The sequence below is a fragment of the Cyphomyrmex costatus genome, unplaced genomic scaffold (genome assembly GCF_001594065.2).
Source record: "Cyphomyrmex costatus isolate MS0001 unplaced genomic scaffold, Ccosl1.0 scaffold75, whole genome shotgun sequence".
Taxonomy (NCBI): Eukaryota; Metazoa; Arthropoda; class Insecta; order Hymenoptera; family Formicidae; genus Cyphomyrmex; species Cyphomyrmex costatus.
In genome coordinates, this window is record NW_017280322.1 from 2,853,164 (window position 1) to 2,872,051 (window position 18,888).

The following is an 18,888-nucleotide window of genomic DNA, read 5'->3' on the forward strand; positions in this document are numbered from 1 at the left end:
TTAAGAGATTATTTTGATTCACGCATTTTTTGCAAAGTTATATTTTGAAAAAAGCTGCTTCAAAAAACAGTCCTCAAATAGCAAATGCATCGTCAACAGATGACGAAATAATATTTATTCGATCAACAAGTAAATATCTTCTTCTTTTTAACCTAAAGCTTCGACTTGAACCGTGAAAAAGCAGTAAACGCGCATCTCTCGTCGACAGCGGAAATGTACGTAACTATGTTTAAACTTTAAACCTTAATAATGCAATCTTGAGTTATCGATTCCGTTGATAATCTATTATATTATCATATTGCTCGAAACGAGTTTCAATTTATTGTTAAAAACAGTAGAGGTTTGTCCAGACATTATTAATTCGTAAAAAAGTCCTTTAAAAAGTCAGAAAAAACCAACAAAAATTTGTTTTCCAATCGCTTTTATTACGAAAAGAACGTTATGTACATTTATCATCTCTGTATATGTATATATATATATATATATAACTAAAAATTTAGACTATAACAAAACATTATCTTACGCTCACATCTGTTTAATAAGTTTATTTTATTAATAATTCATTCCCAGTTAAGTTTTTAGTACTTGATCAATTCAAGTCATAATTCTTTAGATTTTTGGCAAGGATAGAATAAATAAGACCATGTAAAAAATATCTTTCTATCGATCGATTTTCCAATCCGCTATTAAACAATTTCTGTAAATGTTAACAAGATAATATGACTATTTTTCAATTTCATTAAAAGCAAATAAAATTTATGATTATTAGCGATAACAGGCACCGGTAAAAAAGAAAACAAAACTAAAATAATTTAATTAACATAAGCTGTCTTAGCAAAATAATTGATAAAATTAATTGTCATCATAATAACGATATCGTAAGAGGTTCAGATTGCAACAGAAGAGTAACTTTATATATTATATAAAAATTCTACTGTGTGATGCAAGTCATTTATAACAAAATTTTTTTAACGCAACAGAGAAGAGAATTGGAAGAAATTATCCAAACCTTTTTTTGCATTTATAAATTTTAAATTTACAAATGTAACAAAAGACTGACATTATCATGTAACTATTACATTTAACTTTCTATGCGTAACTTATATATAAATTATCGTGTGATTATAAATATAAAAAAAGTAATATAATTAGTTTCCGTAACTTATAATAAATTTTATCATTGCAACGTGAATTAATTTTAATGCATGAATACTAAATGGTTTCTGAGATATTTTCGTGTCGCATTGCGTTATAAAGTTAATTCTGCTAGTGCAATCTAAATCCAACTTAACGCATTTGTAACAAAGTTACGAGTGTTTCAAGTAATAAACGCGATTAAGTCACTCGATTCGTGCACGGTAGATCTTAATCTAGAAAAATACAGTCTATCTTTTTTCCTTCTTTGAAAGTATACATTATAATAGTTCAATCTGAACCTTCCGAAGTTACCGGAACCGCCTAAGTTTCCGTCGAACGCGCGGATACATTTGACGATATTTGTACCGTGTATATACTATCATATATCGATATTTAGCTAAAATCCTTGTACAAGAGCTTTCGTATGAAAGATGGATTGAATTTCTAGCTATCCCTTCTCGTAAAACATCTCACACATACGTCAAATGATTTGTATAAATTATAATACACAATAAGTATTTTTCGCTGATTAAACCCGAATGATCATGAATATCAACCAGGTCAGGTCAGATTAAATCGTTTGACTATTTTTCAGCCGATTTCCTCCTGTGTCACCCAGCTGCAAGTCACGTTAAAAAACATTTGCACGATGGCGCTGATTTTATTCCCGCTTTCCTTGCTTCAAATTATGCGGATAGTCGAGCATGTCGCCTTCGTCTGAAATTCAGATACGAGAATAATTTTGCAGTCGCGACATCAATTGCGCGGTCGGATCGATTCGATCGGTCTCAAGTTACCTTCCCCCTCGTCCTCGCCCACCGCCAGATGGATATCGTTCTTTTGCTGCGACTCTTTGTCATAATCGGCACCATCATACTGATCGTCACCACCGTTGGCTTGCCCATCATCTAATCTAAATTCAAAGAATATAATATTATATAATAAATTCATTGAAATTCTCTGAATATTTTTTAGAAAAATTGAAATAAATTAGAAAATTATTTGTATATGAAGTTACATATTCTAAATATTTTATACATATTGATATCGCAAGGATACAATGTTTATTATATAGTAAGCGCAAAAAGTATTCGTATAGAGAAGATATCTTTATAAAAAATCTTATTTTCAGAAAATAAAAATTAATTAGTAATTTATTAATGAAGAAAAAAATAGATCATGAACACGGTTATTTTTACGAAACTATTTTGTCTATATTAGGATAGAAGGTGTATTCATTATTACTAAATTACTATAATTATAATATATTTATTTCTACTAATATTTATTTCTAAATAAAGCTATTTTAGAAAAATCTCCCCTGAATACCTTTTATATTTACTATATTATTTAATCGATTAAAAATATTGAGGCTCACCCAGGAATTCGATTGAGTTCTTCGCCGACCTCTTGTACCCCAGGTCCGACCCTCAACCAAGACTCTTTTGCTCTCCTGTCAAGCTGTTCGCCAACGTGTCGCACGGGAGGATTCACAACAAACGGTGGATCCAAGTTGCCAGCTTCGACTACTGGCTCCTTTTCTTCCTTGTCAACCGCGAGTTTTGGCGGCGGTTGTAAATTATTACGAACCGCCGCTGCATCCTCCCGGATCTCCTCCTGACGCTTCTTCTCATCCATGTCATCGACGACCTTCTGTTCAATGATTTCCGGTATTGGCAATACACCAAGCGGCACCTTGACCTTCGACAGCAGTCTGGCCGGTAACGGCGCGGGCTTGTCAATGAGAGATGGTGATATCAGATTGGCGTTGTTCGCTACAGTAGTGTTCTCCGCTTTTCGTGAACTCACCATCTGAAAAAAGTTTCATACAATTACATACGAGATAATACAGTTGTTCGGCGTTGACAGACGGGAACTACTTGTTGTTATGACGTCTTACTTATTCAATGCTTGTAATTACATAATGTTATAATAGAACCGGTTGTAACAATAATTGTCTTTTCTCGAAATATGCCGAGGAATTGCGCATATTTTTCTATTTTCCGTTTTATTAGTTCGGCGTAAATTATCCTGACATTATGCATCGATAAATCATTAACAATCTTAATACTTAAATCTTCCATAGCATAGTTGTATAAAAAGTATTTTTGCATCAAATAAATAATTATCTAATAGTTACAAACTACAAAAGAGCTGTAAATGCAGTGCTTAATGCAGTGATTCGACAGTGAAAAAACTCTACTTGGGAGTTATATTAATTAGTAATCCCCAAAGAGAGAGAAGAAGAGCTACACTACATAAATAAAAACAACTTTTCTGATAGTTCGATAAATTCTAAAGCAATTATTTAGCGTAGCTAAAGGCAATAACCTCGAACATAAATTAATTAGCGACGGCAACACAGTAAAAGCGCGATGCAGAAGCTAGTAGCAGCTAGGTTATTATGAGGTTGCCAATAAAAATACAAGCGGATAAACGTAATAACAATTTATTAATGCATCGTGGAACACAGATTTACAGGCACATTTAGTATGGCTCGAGCCATTTTACGCATATACATGAAATCTTATATCCAATAACAAAAGTGAGCTCGATAAAGAAGATGAAAAGTCGATCGAAAAGATTATATACACAAATAAAATTTATATGTTTTAAACATCTATCAATGCTAACATTTATCCAATAACATTTGGATTATACAACGAGATAAACGTCTACATAATAGCATAAATAGTACAATAATCGAAAAATGTCTAAAGATATCTGTAAAATTATAACGTTTTTGTACTTTAGAGATTCTTTAATAAAGTATTTATTAAAAATATTAATTAGTCATTAATAACATTTACTGTTAAACAATTTTACGAGGATTTCCAGGAATCAAAATTTAATCAGTCCATGTATAACGTCAATAGGTTCCGTATTAATATTAATGAATAATACACAAAGAGCATCAACAAATATATATTTTATATATATTGAATAGTATAAGTATTATGAATAGTCTGCAATAAATAATATATAAATGCTATTAAAAATAAAGTTTTATAAGTAATATAAATATATCATTTTCAACTCTAAAACAATCTCTTAAAACCACTATAAAAATTGCAGATTGCATCCACTAACAGTCAAATGTATTTTTCAAAAATCATAAAATAGTAATTAAGCAAATATCCAGCATATTTGTTTATTACATATAGATAGAATAATTCATCTTATATTATATTTATTGAAATATGTTGATATGCAGTTTACAAAAAGAATTATTCTAATCATAAGTAATACATTTAAAGAAAAAAAAATAAGATGACTCCAAACAATAAATAATTTTGCTTCATTACATGCATATAAGACTATTGCATTGGCTATATATATTATTTATTAAGCGTAGTGTGATCAAATCTGTGTTATCAAATATGCGTGTGATACAAGGCAGTATTAAAAAAGGAGAGAAAGAAAGATTACAATAAAAATATATTTCGAGAAAGTATAAATGGAAAAATAGAAAAACGTTTTAACAATCTAATCCCATATTCATGATAGCAGTAATATTTACTCCAAAAATACAGAATTGTTAGAAAGAAGCAACTAGTTCGAAAATAAATGTATTTTATATACAATATATATATATACTGCATATGAGAAATTCTTTTATTTGCGAATAAAATGATAGTAACTCTAATTTAAATAATTGATTAGATCTTCCCTATCATCCATAAGTAATCACGTAAAAATCTTTTTTAATAAATAATTAATATTAATTGTTATTTGTTATTAATTAATATTAATGTGATGAGATATATAATTAAGGTTTATTTTATAAATTAAATAATGGTTCTCATTAACAACTTGTAATTTTATAATCAAGATAATTTCTATATATAATTCTTACATAATAAAAAATTAATCTTTCATGTAATTTACGGGTTAAGATTGAAATAATATGATTCAAATTGTACGACCGTTCCTGACAAGCTGAAGATAATCCGGTTGTAAATACATGATAATGAGTTAAATTAAAATCTAACGAATTCCGTTATGGGGCACATCACGATTAAATATCCCATCTATTCTCTCCTGCAGAGCCTGCAGCTCGTCATCCCCTGCATGATCTCTGACATGATTCGATCGACCAGACGCGACTGTAGTTCGCTCGATGTCAGATTGTACCAACGGTTGCTCGGCTTGCGAACCAGGCACCGCTGAAGCGTTATCATTCCTTGGATTGTCGTCGTTTCGATTAAGCGGTGGCGACATTACCTGTTTTCTTTCTTCTTCATCGAAGTCATTCTTCTCTTCGTTTATAACATTCGGACGTTTGACAACTTCTTTCTGTTGCTTTTGCTCTAGATCGTTAGCTGAGGGTTCGCGCTGTTCGCCGATCTCTTTCACTTCGTTAGGACCAGCTGGGACGATGTTGCCATTCTTCTGAACGAATCTAATACTGTTGGCTGGCTCGTTGGCGTCGTCGTTTCGATTCATCTTTTCCACCGACGGAGTCGTTCTTCCGACAGTGCGACGGTCATAAGACACGTATGGTGGCCGTGGCGCACTTACCTGTTGTTGCTGTTGCTGTTGCGGTGCCGGGATCGGTTGTGAGTCTTCCTTCGGTAGCGCCGATTGCGACACTGACGCTCGAGGAGTCACTAACACTGAACTAGGAGGAGTACTTCTAGCATAAAAATTCTGGAATGCATAAGATCACAACTTTTGCATATTTTTATATAATTGTCTTAATTCTTTTCGTGCAATTTTGAATATATAAAAGAAAACATAGAAATCGGTACTTGCTCAGTAAACAAGCGTATGTTTAATCTTCTATAAGACACAAGTAGTAATTATACTACGTATAAAATAAATATAATTATTACGCATTTTATTTTTAAGTTACATTCTTTCTCTTTATAATTAAATTTAATATTAAATTATGCTTTTAGAAAAAGAGTGATGTACCTTAGCGCTCTCTAATTCGCGTCTAAGCTGGAAGATCTCCTTTCTGAGATGATCGACGGTACTACCGGTATTGTCTCTATTTTTTATCAGATCGTTGTACTTTTGTTGCAGGCTAGTCTTCTCGTCAATTATTTCTAGGTACTTAGTCTTCAAGTTTTCCAGAGCCTTGAACTTGTCCTCTTGAGCTTGCCGAATACGAGCGCGCAAGTCCTGCAGCGTTGATTCCAGCCTATTAGTTTCGTCCAGCGTCTGCTTCTCGCGCTTCTTACATTCCTCCTGCAAGTCCTGATGCTCGGTCTGCAAGAGCTTATAGGTCTGCTGAAGCGAATTAAACCTCTGCATCGCTTCTATGCTGTCCTTGTCACGCAGGGATTTCTCTCGTGACGCGCGTTGCTGTAGCTCTTGTTTCACCGCGGCGTTCGAGCTCTTCTCTTCGGCCAGGGATTTCTCCAGTCGTACTTTGTACTCAAATATTACTGAAAAGATCGTATATCACGTTACTGAAAAGTCCAGTTGAGTAGTTAAGTCAGAGGGATTTAATTGACTATAATTCACAATTGACTATAAAAAATTGAGTCCAAATTTGTGAAACTCGCTGAAATCGGAAATGGTACAATCCTATCATAAAACTTTCATATTAAGATCTTACTTTCCGCAATCTTTTACTCTTTAAAATATGAATGACTTGTATCTATTTCTACTAATGTAGATTAATTTTAATATCAGTTTAATTTACTCTTTATTTTTTTCTAATACTTAGTCTTATCTAGTATATGCCAATATACTAGATAATCCTCACAGTTTAAATAAAATCTATAATCGTTAGTTTCAGCTCCTGACAACATTTAGTTATTTATATTCCGTTTTATTGAACTTACCTTGTAGTTGGGCAGCGAGAGATTCTTGCTGATGAAGGCATTGTACTTGCATTTCTTGAAGCCTGGTCATCTCTGAGATGGTGTTGCGGTACACGATCATCGTCAAGATAACCGCCACTGCGCAGCCCCCGTACAAAGCCAGGCGGCCACCTCGGCCTCTACCAAGCCGCGAACCGCTCATCACTGTTGACAGAAAAAGATATATTCATTGTAATATTATCAGTTATAAAAACAATCGAGATTGCTACATTGATGAGCAGAATCCTTCCAATGCATTGAACCACAGAGGGTGCGGTCAAAGTCTCGGTATAAATGCTTTGAAGCGTTTGATTGACCAATCAGAAGAAAGAATTTTACAAATTGACCAATCAAGAAACGCTTCAAAGCATTTGTAGCATCACGTTGACCGTATCCAGAATCATGCATTATATGTACATTTTAGCATCATGTAAATATAATGTAACGCTACTAACTTATTATAGTCGCATATCAATTAAATGATATCAAATGTAGTATATTTGAATGTATAATTAAATTTCGCCAAATATATATCGTATGATTGTACGAAACTACATTGATTATAGAAACAATATGGTAATATAAATTTAAACATATAAATACAAAGGTAACGCTTGTTATATTTTAAAAAAACAAATGTCGAAATGTTTCTCTTTTTTAAATTTATAGAATAATTTAATAAATATTATCACCTTTTATTTCGTTGCTTGTTTTTAATATCGTATTATCATCATTTATTGTGTTGTGTTTTTCTAATATAAATTTAATTTTTAACAGCTGCTATATATGTAATTTCTAACACAAGTTCGGTACATGTCACCAAAACAATTAGTCAACAACTAATAAAAATTTGTCAACATTCGACAAAAATAAAGGATATCATTAAAGTAATTATTAATGAGATAAATCATTATTGGATGTAATATGAAAGCATGTTTATTATTTGAATGTAATTAAAGCTACTTCTTTTGTTATTAATTAGCAATTTAATTATGATCGTTTGTATCCCGTACAATCCCATCGGAAAAAAATTATCAAATATATTATCATAATAAATTATGGTATTTAAAGACGTTTAACAAATATGTTATTATAATATTTATATAATAAATGCTTAACAATTTGGCGCGTGTATGAAGATCAGTTTTCGAACTGTATCCCATAATAAAACATACCAAAAGCGACAACGACCTAAAAAGTAAACAAAAACACTAAATAAATTCGCGGGGCAAGAAGAGGGAAAGTAATTACTATGTAACCCCTATGTTCTGTTTCAATCTCTTCAAGGATAATACGATGTGTATTTTCCTTTAAGTTCGTTTTATTTTAAAATTATTTAAAAATGTATATCTCTCTTGAAACTATAAAATAAAACAAATAAAACAATCAAAATATCATTTTCTATCTATCGTTTTCCTCTAATATTCATAACATAAAACAAAAAGGGCGAAAAAAAGTCAAATTCAAATGAATATACTGTATACCTACATAACTTAAACGTACAATTAGTTAATTTATAATTATAAATATTGTACGTAAAGTTACTTAATTTTACTTAAAGACTACTTAAAAATTAATGAGTGTTACTAGTTTCGACTAGTAGATTGAGTCCTCTCCAGACTTCAAATTATCTCAATCGTAGATAACATATAAATTATTGGAAAAACTATAAATTGGTGTTTTGATATTAACTCTGCAAGTCTTCATACATAAACATGACATTGTTAACGAACGATTAAAAGATCATATATAACCAATATTTCTGTAAAGCTAATATAAATTGGTAAATAATATAAATGAAATATAATATGTGAAAATTTCATGTCACAATTCTAAAATAAAAACTCACCAACAAGATTCCAATCAATTTAAAATTAATAGAAAATCCTTATCGGTTTAAATACAGTAATTATAGACAGCATGATAATATACATTATAAAATAGAGAATATAAAATATAAAATATACCATAACATAAAAGTTATTATAGTTTATTTACTTCGATTATTAAATATTATTATAAGATATCATTTTAATAAAGGATTATAAATGTAACAAGCAACGGAATTAGTTTTTCTCTTTAATTTATACACGAAAAGGACAACTTTGCGGATGTATATTTAAAGATTTAGTTAGATGCAAATCTCTGTGTAATAAGATAAGATGAAACAGTAGAAGAATGAATTTGTGGACTCAAATTTGATTTGTCGTTTCCAGTATGCTGTCGCCATTATACGCAACATTTTACCTTATATATTACATATTTTGACTATCAAAATAATTATGGAGAACACTCAAACTGGTAAAATATTAAAACTTTTTTCATCACTGTATATTATACTTGAGAGTTCTATTTAATTCAGACCTGTATCTAGTTAAATTTTTAGATACTTCAGTAAAATCATTCTTTTCGATGTACATGAAAAGTTTCTCCCTGAAGAGATTGACACACCAATTGCTTACAAATATTATTTCCCGTTCTAATCCATGTATAGATATCTATTAAATAAAGATATGAAAGATATATGTTTATACAAACTGGATGAAGATAGAAAAATAAATGAGGAGAATATACAGATATCTAATATTATTTGTGTAATTTACGAAACAGTCTCGTTGGCCTCGTTGGTCCGACGAATCATTTAACTTTCACTTTTGTTCCTTTTCGTCCGTATCGTCCTACTGCTGTTCTGCCCCGGGAAAACGAAAGAACATCGCTCAAATATTTTCTTCTCTTTTATATCCATTTTTATCAATAAATTCTAATTTTAGTGCAACTTACTTTTCATCTTTTTCTAATTCTTAGAACTAGAAATAGATAAAGAAATAAAAAGAAGGTAGGTTATATAAAGAGCATATGATTAAGATTACAATTTAAAAAAGAATTTTTTCGTGGCTGATGATGACTTAGTTAAGTCGAAACTTTCCATTTATTTATATATTGAATTAATCATATGCTCTTTATATGACATATCTTCTTTTTATTATTTGCTTAGCAATTTAGAGCTAGATTTTTGAAATTTAAATAAAGAATTATTTCAAATTAAAATTAAATTACATCGATGGTAACAAGCATTAGTCGGATTTCTGATTTCCCTTCTTTTCAGAAAGGAAAAAAACATGATAACAATTAAAAATTGCTATAATGAAAAATTGAAGATTTATTTTAAAATAATTATAATCTGTCCTGTTCTTATTAAGGATTAAATTTTATGCGTGTTTAGCATTTAATTATAATAATATATTAAAGCTTTAAAATTTCCATCTTCTAGATTTCTTAATTAGGCAAGCTAAATGGAGTTTTTTTCAACTTAATTTCCCATTGTCGTAAAATCTCTTCAATTTATAATATAACAATACGTTTCATTGATACATTCATAATAAATGTAAAAAGCACAGTTGCTATAATAAATTGCAAACGAGATAATATGTTACGTCAATTTAAAAGACACGGCTATGTGAAGTTGGCCCCCCCACTATTGCAAATCTAAAAATGACCATGACCATTCGTTTGGTGGTCGTTTGGTGGTGTTTGGTAGTCCATTCCGGACGTTTGGTAGTCAAAGATATAATGAGAAATGTCAAAAAAAGAAGAACGCGCGTGAAGTTAGTCCCTCCATTTTAAAAACTCGGCTTTGCAGACTGCAAATGCAATAATGGCTGTAAGCATTTGTTTGGTGGTCGCTTACTGACGTTTGGTAGTCCATTCCGGACGTTTGGAAGTCTTTTCGTTTTTTGACATTTCTCATTATAACTTTGACTACCAAACGTCCGGAATGAACTACCAAACGTCAGTAAGCGACCACCAAACAAATGCTTACAGCCATTATTGCATTTGCATTCTGCAAAGCTGAGTTTTAAAAATGGGGGGGGCTAACACACGCATGTATCCTTTTTTTGATATTTCCACCTATAATTTCGACTACCAATCATCAGGAATGGACTACCAAACGTCAGTAAGCGACCACCAAACGAATGCTTACAGCCATTATTGCATTTGCGTTCTTCAAAGCCGAGTTTTAAAAATGGGGGGGGCTAACTTAACGCGCGTATATCATTTTTTTGATATTTCCGGTTATAATTTCGACTACCAATCGTCGGGAATGGACTACCAAACGTCAGTAAGCGACCACCAAACGAATGCTTACGGTTATTATTGCATTTGCAGTCTGCAAAGCCGAGTTTTAGAAATAGGGGGGCTAACTTCACGCGCGTTCTACTTTTTTTGACATTTCTCATTATATCTTTGACTACCAAACGTCCGAAATGGACTACCAAACACCACCAAACGACCACCAAACGAATGGTAATGGTCATTTTCAGATTTTCAATAGTGGGGGGGCCAACTTCACATAGCCAAAAGACACTTTAAAAAAGTATTTGGATACTCTGTTAATCGCTGATACCAAGGGGATTATAGAATCAACTCCTTTGATGGATATATATACATCTCTTCCAATTTGCTTTGATCCATTTGTCCCTCGCATCGGCGCTTTGCGTTCTTTTTCCCGATCCAGTATTAATGAGATTTTTCACCGAGTAGAGCAGAAGGTCGCGGGGAGGCAAAGCGGAGAGACGTGGCGGGCTGGCTACTTAGCAGCCGGATTCGAGTTCACTGACATTTCGGAGCACGCGCGATACGAGTCCTGTTTTGTTCGTAAACACAGCAATAACAGCATCGTCGAGAACGATGAAAACAACGACGAAGAAGACAGCAGTGAAGAGGAAGAAGAGGACGACGATGCATTCACGCGCACGTGTACCGTTCGCGCGGAAACGTGACGCTCGCTCGCAAACGGACTCGATCCCGTATGTGTATCTGGCGTTCCGCCACGCCGGGCTCGGGAACGATATATATATAGTACTCTTTGAACATGTACGCAGAAAACTTCGAGTCATTTGAGATAATTTTCGCAGGATCTAGTTCCGGGTGAGAAACGTATCGCGAATGTTGGCCGATTGAATTTGTAACATTTACCGTGATATGCCTTGACATCCGATTGAACGACCAACGGACAGAAGAATCCACATAACTGTTTATTAATCAATAAACTAAATGCATATAGATTACGTTAAAATACGTAGCTGACAGGTGCAAAAACACCGTGAGATATTGCAAGCATCGCAAACGTGCGTTCTGCATATCTACATAATGAATTGTTGACATTATTGCCACTGTTGACACTGTAATGCTAGACTGAATGTGTAGCGTTGAGAAATTACCTGTTCTGTAGTACAAAACCAAACATATTACAGCTCTCACTGATTGCAATACAAATAAGATCCGTGATGTTGAAATTGAGATCCTCATAATTCTGCAATTATTGCAAATCGATACATACGTATGCAGCTTTTACTTCAAATTAACTATGCAGAATTGCAGTTGGCAAGATATTCGTATTTTCTTTCAAATCATGTAGCAGTGAACAATAACAAATAAGAGTATGATTCTTCTCTTAAAAAGAAACGAGCGTCTCTCCTGGCAATTCATTTATTCATCGACTATTGCGGTAGTCATTTCAGAAAATACTTTGATAATCGCCGTAATCATTTGTATGCATAACCGACAAGGATCGTTTTGTCTCCATCGCACATGCTTTTAATCAACGTCTCTATGTCGTTTATCTCCTTCACCTCCGTCACTTCCGGAGAAATAATATTTCTTACCTGTGTAATTAAAAATCGCCTTGTACGGAATTATTACTTTTAGATTAAGTCTATAATATTTGCATCGCATATACTGCATACTTGTGCATACATATTTTTTTATACTAATTTTCTTTTTCCCTTTTACTCCAGCCTCTTCCTAGACTTTTATTTTCAGTATACGTACAAGGCGAAAAAGATACGTGCAAGAACGTCGCGATATTATTTTCATAAAATATATATGTATACATATTGCACACAGAAAAATATCATTCTATTACCAAGAAAAGTGATTACTCAATTTAATCTCTTCCATTTAAATATTGTTTGTTATAACAAAAAATATCTTCTTAATATAATCTTAAAATATGAATATACTTATTACACAAATTAAAAAAAATATTATTATGTTCTCAAAACAAGAATTTACTTTCTTTTGAAAAATATTATAAAATTAAAAGAGACGACTTCATCAGAGATATTAAAGAATTTATTGGTTATCGCCGTGTCACGATCCATTGCTAATGTCCTAAACGACTTCATATAATAACTATTATTGATAAATAAATCAAATTTGTTTTAATTCAATAATTTTGATTCAAGTATTAAGCTTATTAGGTTTCAGAATTTATTTTGAATAAATTGGACGCTTTTGTGATAAACTTGTGTTAAATTTGTGGATACATGAGAACTTATGAAATAAGTAATTTTGAAACAAGTAATTATTATTATACAGTATGTATTTTTCTGTATGTATGTATATTTATTTATTGTAGTTTGTATATTCATTTATTTAGTATTACTATTTTAAAGTCTATATATCTACGGCATATCATGGTTTGATGCGGTTTCATAACGATTGGTTCGCGAGAACTAAAAATAAATCTATTCCGAGAATACGAGGGCAAGAGAGAAATTTAATTTAAATCTCTCAATCTCGCACTTGATAAAATGTGGATAGTTCGAGATTAGTCTGGCGTTTATCTCTAGATTAATTCAGTTCTCTTTCTCTCTTTCTCTCTTTAAAATATAGTTAGTCTAATATTTTATCTAGAAAAGGAAAATCAAATACTTTCAGATAAAGATTTTTTCTATGTTTAAGAAATCTTGTTTGGGGATAACAGCTTTCCAGCTAAAATGCATTTTTTCATGACAGTTTAAATTCGATTAAATATACTCTTTCGCTTGATTGCTCGATTTGTCTCGATGATAATAATTCAGTAAGAGTATCGAATTAGGAATTAATCTTTTTTCACTATTTGTTATTAATAAATATATATATATATATATAGAAAAAAATCACTAAGAAAATTAATTATTTGATATTTAATTTTTTTCTTTTAAGTAACGGTTATCTAAAACAAAGAATTTAAAAAAAATTTATGAATATGTACTCAAAACAAGAATATATTTCAAACTGATGTTTACATATGCTGAATCTTGAGTGTTTCTATATAATTGTATATGAATATTATTTATGTTTACGTATGTAGATTTTCATTGCGCGCTGAAATTTTTTCAGACTTGAAACGAGACACTAATAAACTACCGCAATAATATCACGAGTTAAATTGACTAACAATTTAACGATTTTTGATGCTGTTTGCGCATCTTGATGATAATGTTAAATGATCTATTAAAATCTGCAAATAATTAATTTTTCATTGCGAAAAATATTACCTAAGAATATATTTCCTTTCGAAAAATATTATAAAATTCATGGAAGAATATTTTCAATGATGCTTCTAATAAAGTTATGATAGGTTTGCAAATATTTAAACGTTTAAAATATTGAATTACAATTATTTGTGTACAGTATGTATTTTTCTGTATGTATTTGGTATTTATTATCGCCTCAATGTTTTTCGTGCACGTGGTGCTTTGCATTCAATAGCGACTTTCGCAACATGAAGCCCGATTTGTTCCAAATTTGCCCGATATTGAGATCCCATTCGGTGTTTATCATCGCACATATTGTTGAAATGGAATAGGTTCGACAAATCGATAAAGATGAACTCCTTCGTCGAGTAGATTGCCATTAGATCTCTATGTCCCCGGATTAATTAGCGCGCGACCATTAGCGCGAGGCGACGCGACACGTAGACAAGTCACGTACATACCTTCCAGTCGATCCCGGGACCGACAGACCGGCAATCTGAATGCGAGAATGTCCCTACGACTCGCGGGAGACGCGGCCGCCTATCGTACACGTGGAACCGCACGAGTGACGTTTCATCCGCAAGGAGAACCGTCATCCGGATCCGGCGGCATTAGACTTGCGGAGTTAAATTATTATTTACGTGCGAATCGCGAGCGCATTAATCTCTTTGGATTTTTTAAAAAAAGTTATACAACATTAAAATTTGATTGAATCACTAAGGTCCGATTGCACCAACGTGATTTCGGTTTTAAGCGAGACTTGAACTGTCTCTGTCTCTCTTTCGGCTTTAATACGAGACAGATAGTTTTAAGTCTCGCTTAAAATCAAGTAATGTTGGGGCAACCGGGCCTAAGACTTAAAAAGTGTAAACATATTTATATAAAAATCTGTATCTAAATAAATACACGATAAATATTAGTTTTAGATAAACGTTAATAAATTTTTTAGATATACCATATGTTAAAATTTTAGAGAAATATATAAAATTATATATATTTGTCGCTCATTTGCTGCGATAACGATATATAAAAGATATTTTTATATAGAGATCTAAAATTATATGTATCTAAAAAAGTTATTAATGTATGTATAATAACTATAATAAGGATATACCTATATATATTTATTCATTTGCTAAAATGAGACAAATAAAGAAACGAAGTGTTCAAAAAATCAATTAGAATAATTAGATTTCGCTCCTTATTTGTAATGCAAAGTGTAAAGAAAAAACAGTCTAAATCGAGCGGTAAAAAGATTTTTTTTTATTAGAATATTTCGAGTCATTAATATTTCGTAATTTTAATTTTGAGACACAATCTTGATGTAGGTAACAACTGACTGCAGAGGAATAAAAATATATGACTTTGAAATATTATTTTATTTCTGTTTTTAGATAAATATTATAATTTTAAATACATATAAAAATACGTAATAGAGATATATAAATATTTCACATCACGCGATGAATTAATCTAAAGTAGCCAATAAGAAAACAATTCCTGGAAATCGTTATACGCACATCATATTTAAATGCGTAATAAATAATTTTGCGCCAATAATAATATTAATTTTAAATTCCTATTAAACGGCATAAATAATTACAGCTCTAACTGTACATTAAATTTAAACGGTTATAAAAAGTTGCTACAAAAACGCGGCTTATTATACATCATGTAAGACTAGAATCAAACTGCGCATTGAAGATTAAGATTGAAGATTGAAAATTGAAATTTGACCAATGAGAATAAAGGAATTTTACCTCCTATTATTTTGATTGGCCGAATTTCAACCTTTCAATTTTCAATCTCAATCTTCAATACCGTAGTCTGATTCCGGCCTAAGACAATGTGAGATGAAACATTCTTTCGCGGGAAACACGTGCATAAAAATAAACTTTCGAGATTAATGCAACAATAGAGTAACGTACGATGCAGGGATTTCTAATGTTCCTTTCCGCGCGTTTACAAGATTATGGGATAAGAATGGCGAGTCTCTCCTAGAAACATCGACTTTAATCTTCATTAATAGAAATGAGGTCGTAATCGTAAAGCCATATGGCGAAAGGAGATTCTTTCAACCGTTACAGAAATCTACATTAATCCTGATCAATATACCAAATAATAGAAATTATTTTATTATTTGTTACTCGAGTATTAAAAGCACTCAACAATAACGCTTTTAATTTTGAAAAAGTAAGTAATTTCCAATACCAAATTATTGTACTTCATTTCGAATATTAAAAATATTCTGAACGATAAAAGCACTAAATAACAAAAGCACGCTATATTTTCAACACTCAAAACAAGTAACTTAATACCAGAAATCACTCAAATTAAAAGCATTCAGCTGTTCGAAATAATCACTACCTGTAGTATGAAATAATTCTAACGACCAGCACATACACATTATCGCGTTTCAGGAAGTTCCGCGAATATTTTGCTTGGAAAAGTTAACCTCCAACCGTCACCAGCGTGACCGCGTCTCCACAGTGCAGTGGAGTAAAAGAAACATCCGCGCGATTCCGTGGTTCACCAAGTATACTCCATTTACAAGAGCTAGGTGATCTCACAATCATCGGTATGACGCGAACGACGGGACGCGGCGAAGGAAAGAAAAAAAAAAAAAGAAAGACATTCCTACATGCACTGACATCCACTCCGGAGCGTCGCTGAGCGTCGCCTCGTGGAAGATGCGCCTGGAGAACACGTACCTCGTGTGCCCGGCGTATGTACGACGGCGAGCCGCGCTCAGCTCTCCTTCATCGCCGTGCGCGTGCCAGCGTCAGCGTCGCGCCAGCGTCCTCGTCCTCGTCCTCGTCGTCGTCGTCGTTCTCGTCGCTGTCCCGCTCGGCGAAATGGCGACGGTGCGTCGCGACGCGCGTACGAACGGTGACTGCCGACGGTGGCGGCGGCAGCGGTTCCACGCAGCCGTGCTCACGGAACGCAGTGGCGGCGACGGCGACGGCGCGACGCGGCACCACGTTCGCATAGGTGCGGATCGCGAGCGTTGCAGACAAACAGAAGGCCGGAGGAGAGAGAGAGAGAGAGAGAGAGAGATGATCTTTCGAGGAGAATCGCGCGAACGCCGCACCGGCGATTCAACTCACTCGCGAGAGTCAGCGACGGTCGCGATGACGCGACCTCGCGGTGCTTAGCGTTCCATGAGTGGCTTTCGCGTGGCGCGCAGGCGGGCGGAATCGCGGCGCGGAAGCATTCCGCACGCGCGATGATTGGCTGCCGCGACGGCGGCAACGCGCCAACGAACGAATGGCCGTAATGGACATGCGATCTATCGACGAACGAGAGATCGAGCGGACAACTTCACTACGCTTTGCAGTGCTTCTCATTCCGACGTGTGTCGGAGGACGTTTTTGAGGATTGCGAAATATAATTATAATTGTGACAATTTCGATTAAATTTTTAACTTATGCCTGTTTTTACCAATGTAAATTAAGTTTAATTCTGGTTTAACTTACTCTTTGTCTTTTTCTAATTCTTATATCTAGAAAAAAGATGAAAAGTATTGGTTTAATCGAGATCAAAATTGTATTGGTAGAAATGGATGTATTCATTCCACTTTTTTATGTATATGTACAATAAATTAACTTTAAACTAGGTTCATACCTACTCCTTATCTTTTTTTAGTTCTAAAAATTTAATAAAATTAGAAGAAACGGACATATTATACACTCAGCAATTAATTCAATCGATAAAATTGTTTAATCCTTTGCTATACAATATATATGACTTAATTATTCTCTGCTCTTTAATATGTTATTATTATGTATGATGAGTCGTTTGTGTTTAGGTTAATTTTCATCATTTCCTATAATGCAGACTACATAATTAACAGTAACATTAATTATGAACATTATAATTTCCTACAATGTAATAATTGTTACAAATACATATATGTATATATATTTCAGTACCGAATAACTTAATAAATCTAATACCTACTTTAATATTTTATAATTCTTTTTCTTCGTATCATAAAAAAATCATGTTGTTTTCGTTTAACGTATTAAATTTTTAATAAAATTATTTTTAATCGAGTAAATAAAATCGTATCACAATAATATGGAACTCCTGCAAAAATTTTACGCGTTACTAAATATGGCATGGTAATCAGTCTTAAATAAGTATTAGTCTTTTTACGAATGAAATCAAATGTAAAGATTGCACATTTTCAATATCTTTATTCAATTACTTTATTTAATTTTAAGTATATAGTTTCTATTAGTAGCATTATACACACAGATTATACATACATGTGTATACCAGTTCTTATCCATTGATTTTAGAACAAAAAAAATTAAGTAAATAAAATTTAGCCGTTTTTAATACTATAGGGTGCGTCACCAAAATCCGGACAAATCGAACAATTTCTTTAAATAAAATGTTTTCAATGAAAAATTAAATATTACAAAAAATTCTTTTATGTGGCACTTGGGGGATCCCTATATAGAGCATAATTATTCGATATATCCCCCATTAGCTTGAATGATGGTCTCTATTCTTGGTCTGAAGCACGCACGCTGTAATGTAGCGCTGTTCATGTCGACGAATGCTGGTCTCAATAGCGGTCCTTAATGACGTCACATTAGGATGCGGAGACTTGTTAGTGATCCTTT

The 18,888-nt window shown here is 32.7% G+C and overlaps 1 protein-coding gene across 2 annotated transcripts; it reads right to left on the reverse strand.

Annotated features, from left to right (window-relative positions):
• Positions 1-1,222: 1,222 nt before the first annotated feature.
• LOC108780890 (Golgi integral membrane protein 4) lies at positions 1,223-16,993 on the reverse strand. Of its 2 annotated transcripts, none has more exons than XM_018548721.1 (7): positions 16,966-16,993; positions 6,933-7,115; positions 6,055-6,530; positions 5,659-5,787; positions 2,516-2,949; positions 1,935-2,050; positions 1,223-1,854 (listed from the first exon to the last, which is right to left on the reverse strand). In XM_018548721.1, exons 2-7 carry the CDS (start codon positions 7,111-7,113, stop codon positions 1,799-1,801), a joined length of 1,392 nt encoding a protein of 463 aa, XP_018404223.1. In that variant the 5' UTR covers positions 7,114-7,115; positions 16,966-16,993; the 3' UTR covers positions 1,223-1,798. The 2 variants fall into 2 exon arrangements, with proteins under 2 accessions (XP_018404223.1, XP_018404221.1); XM_018548719.1 differs by having other exon boundaries at positions 5,362-5,787.
• Between the last annotated feature and the right edge of the window lie 1,895 nt (positions 16,994-18,888).

What these genes read in the sequence shown, in the direction of transcription:
- LOC108780890 (XM_018548719.1), bottom strand. Translation starts at nt 7,113, where the DNA reads ATGAGCGGTTCGCGGCTTGGTAGAGGCCGAGGTGGCCGCCTGGCTTTG. An exon ending in GCGAATTAGAGAGCGCTAAG is followed by an intron (nt 5,788 to 6,054) that starts GTACATCACTCT and finishes TATGCATTCCAG; the next exon opens with AATTTTTATGCTAGAAGTAC. An exon ending in ATGAAGAAGAAAGAAAACAG is followed by an intron (nt 2,950 to 5,361) that starts GTAATGTCGCCA and finishes AACTTTTTTCAG; the next exon opens with ATGGTGAGTTCACGAAAAGC.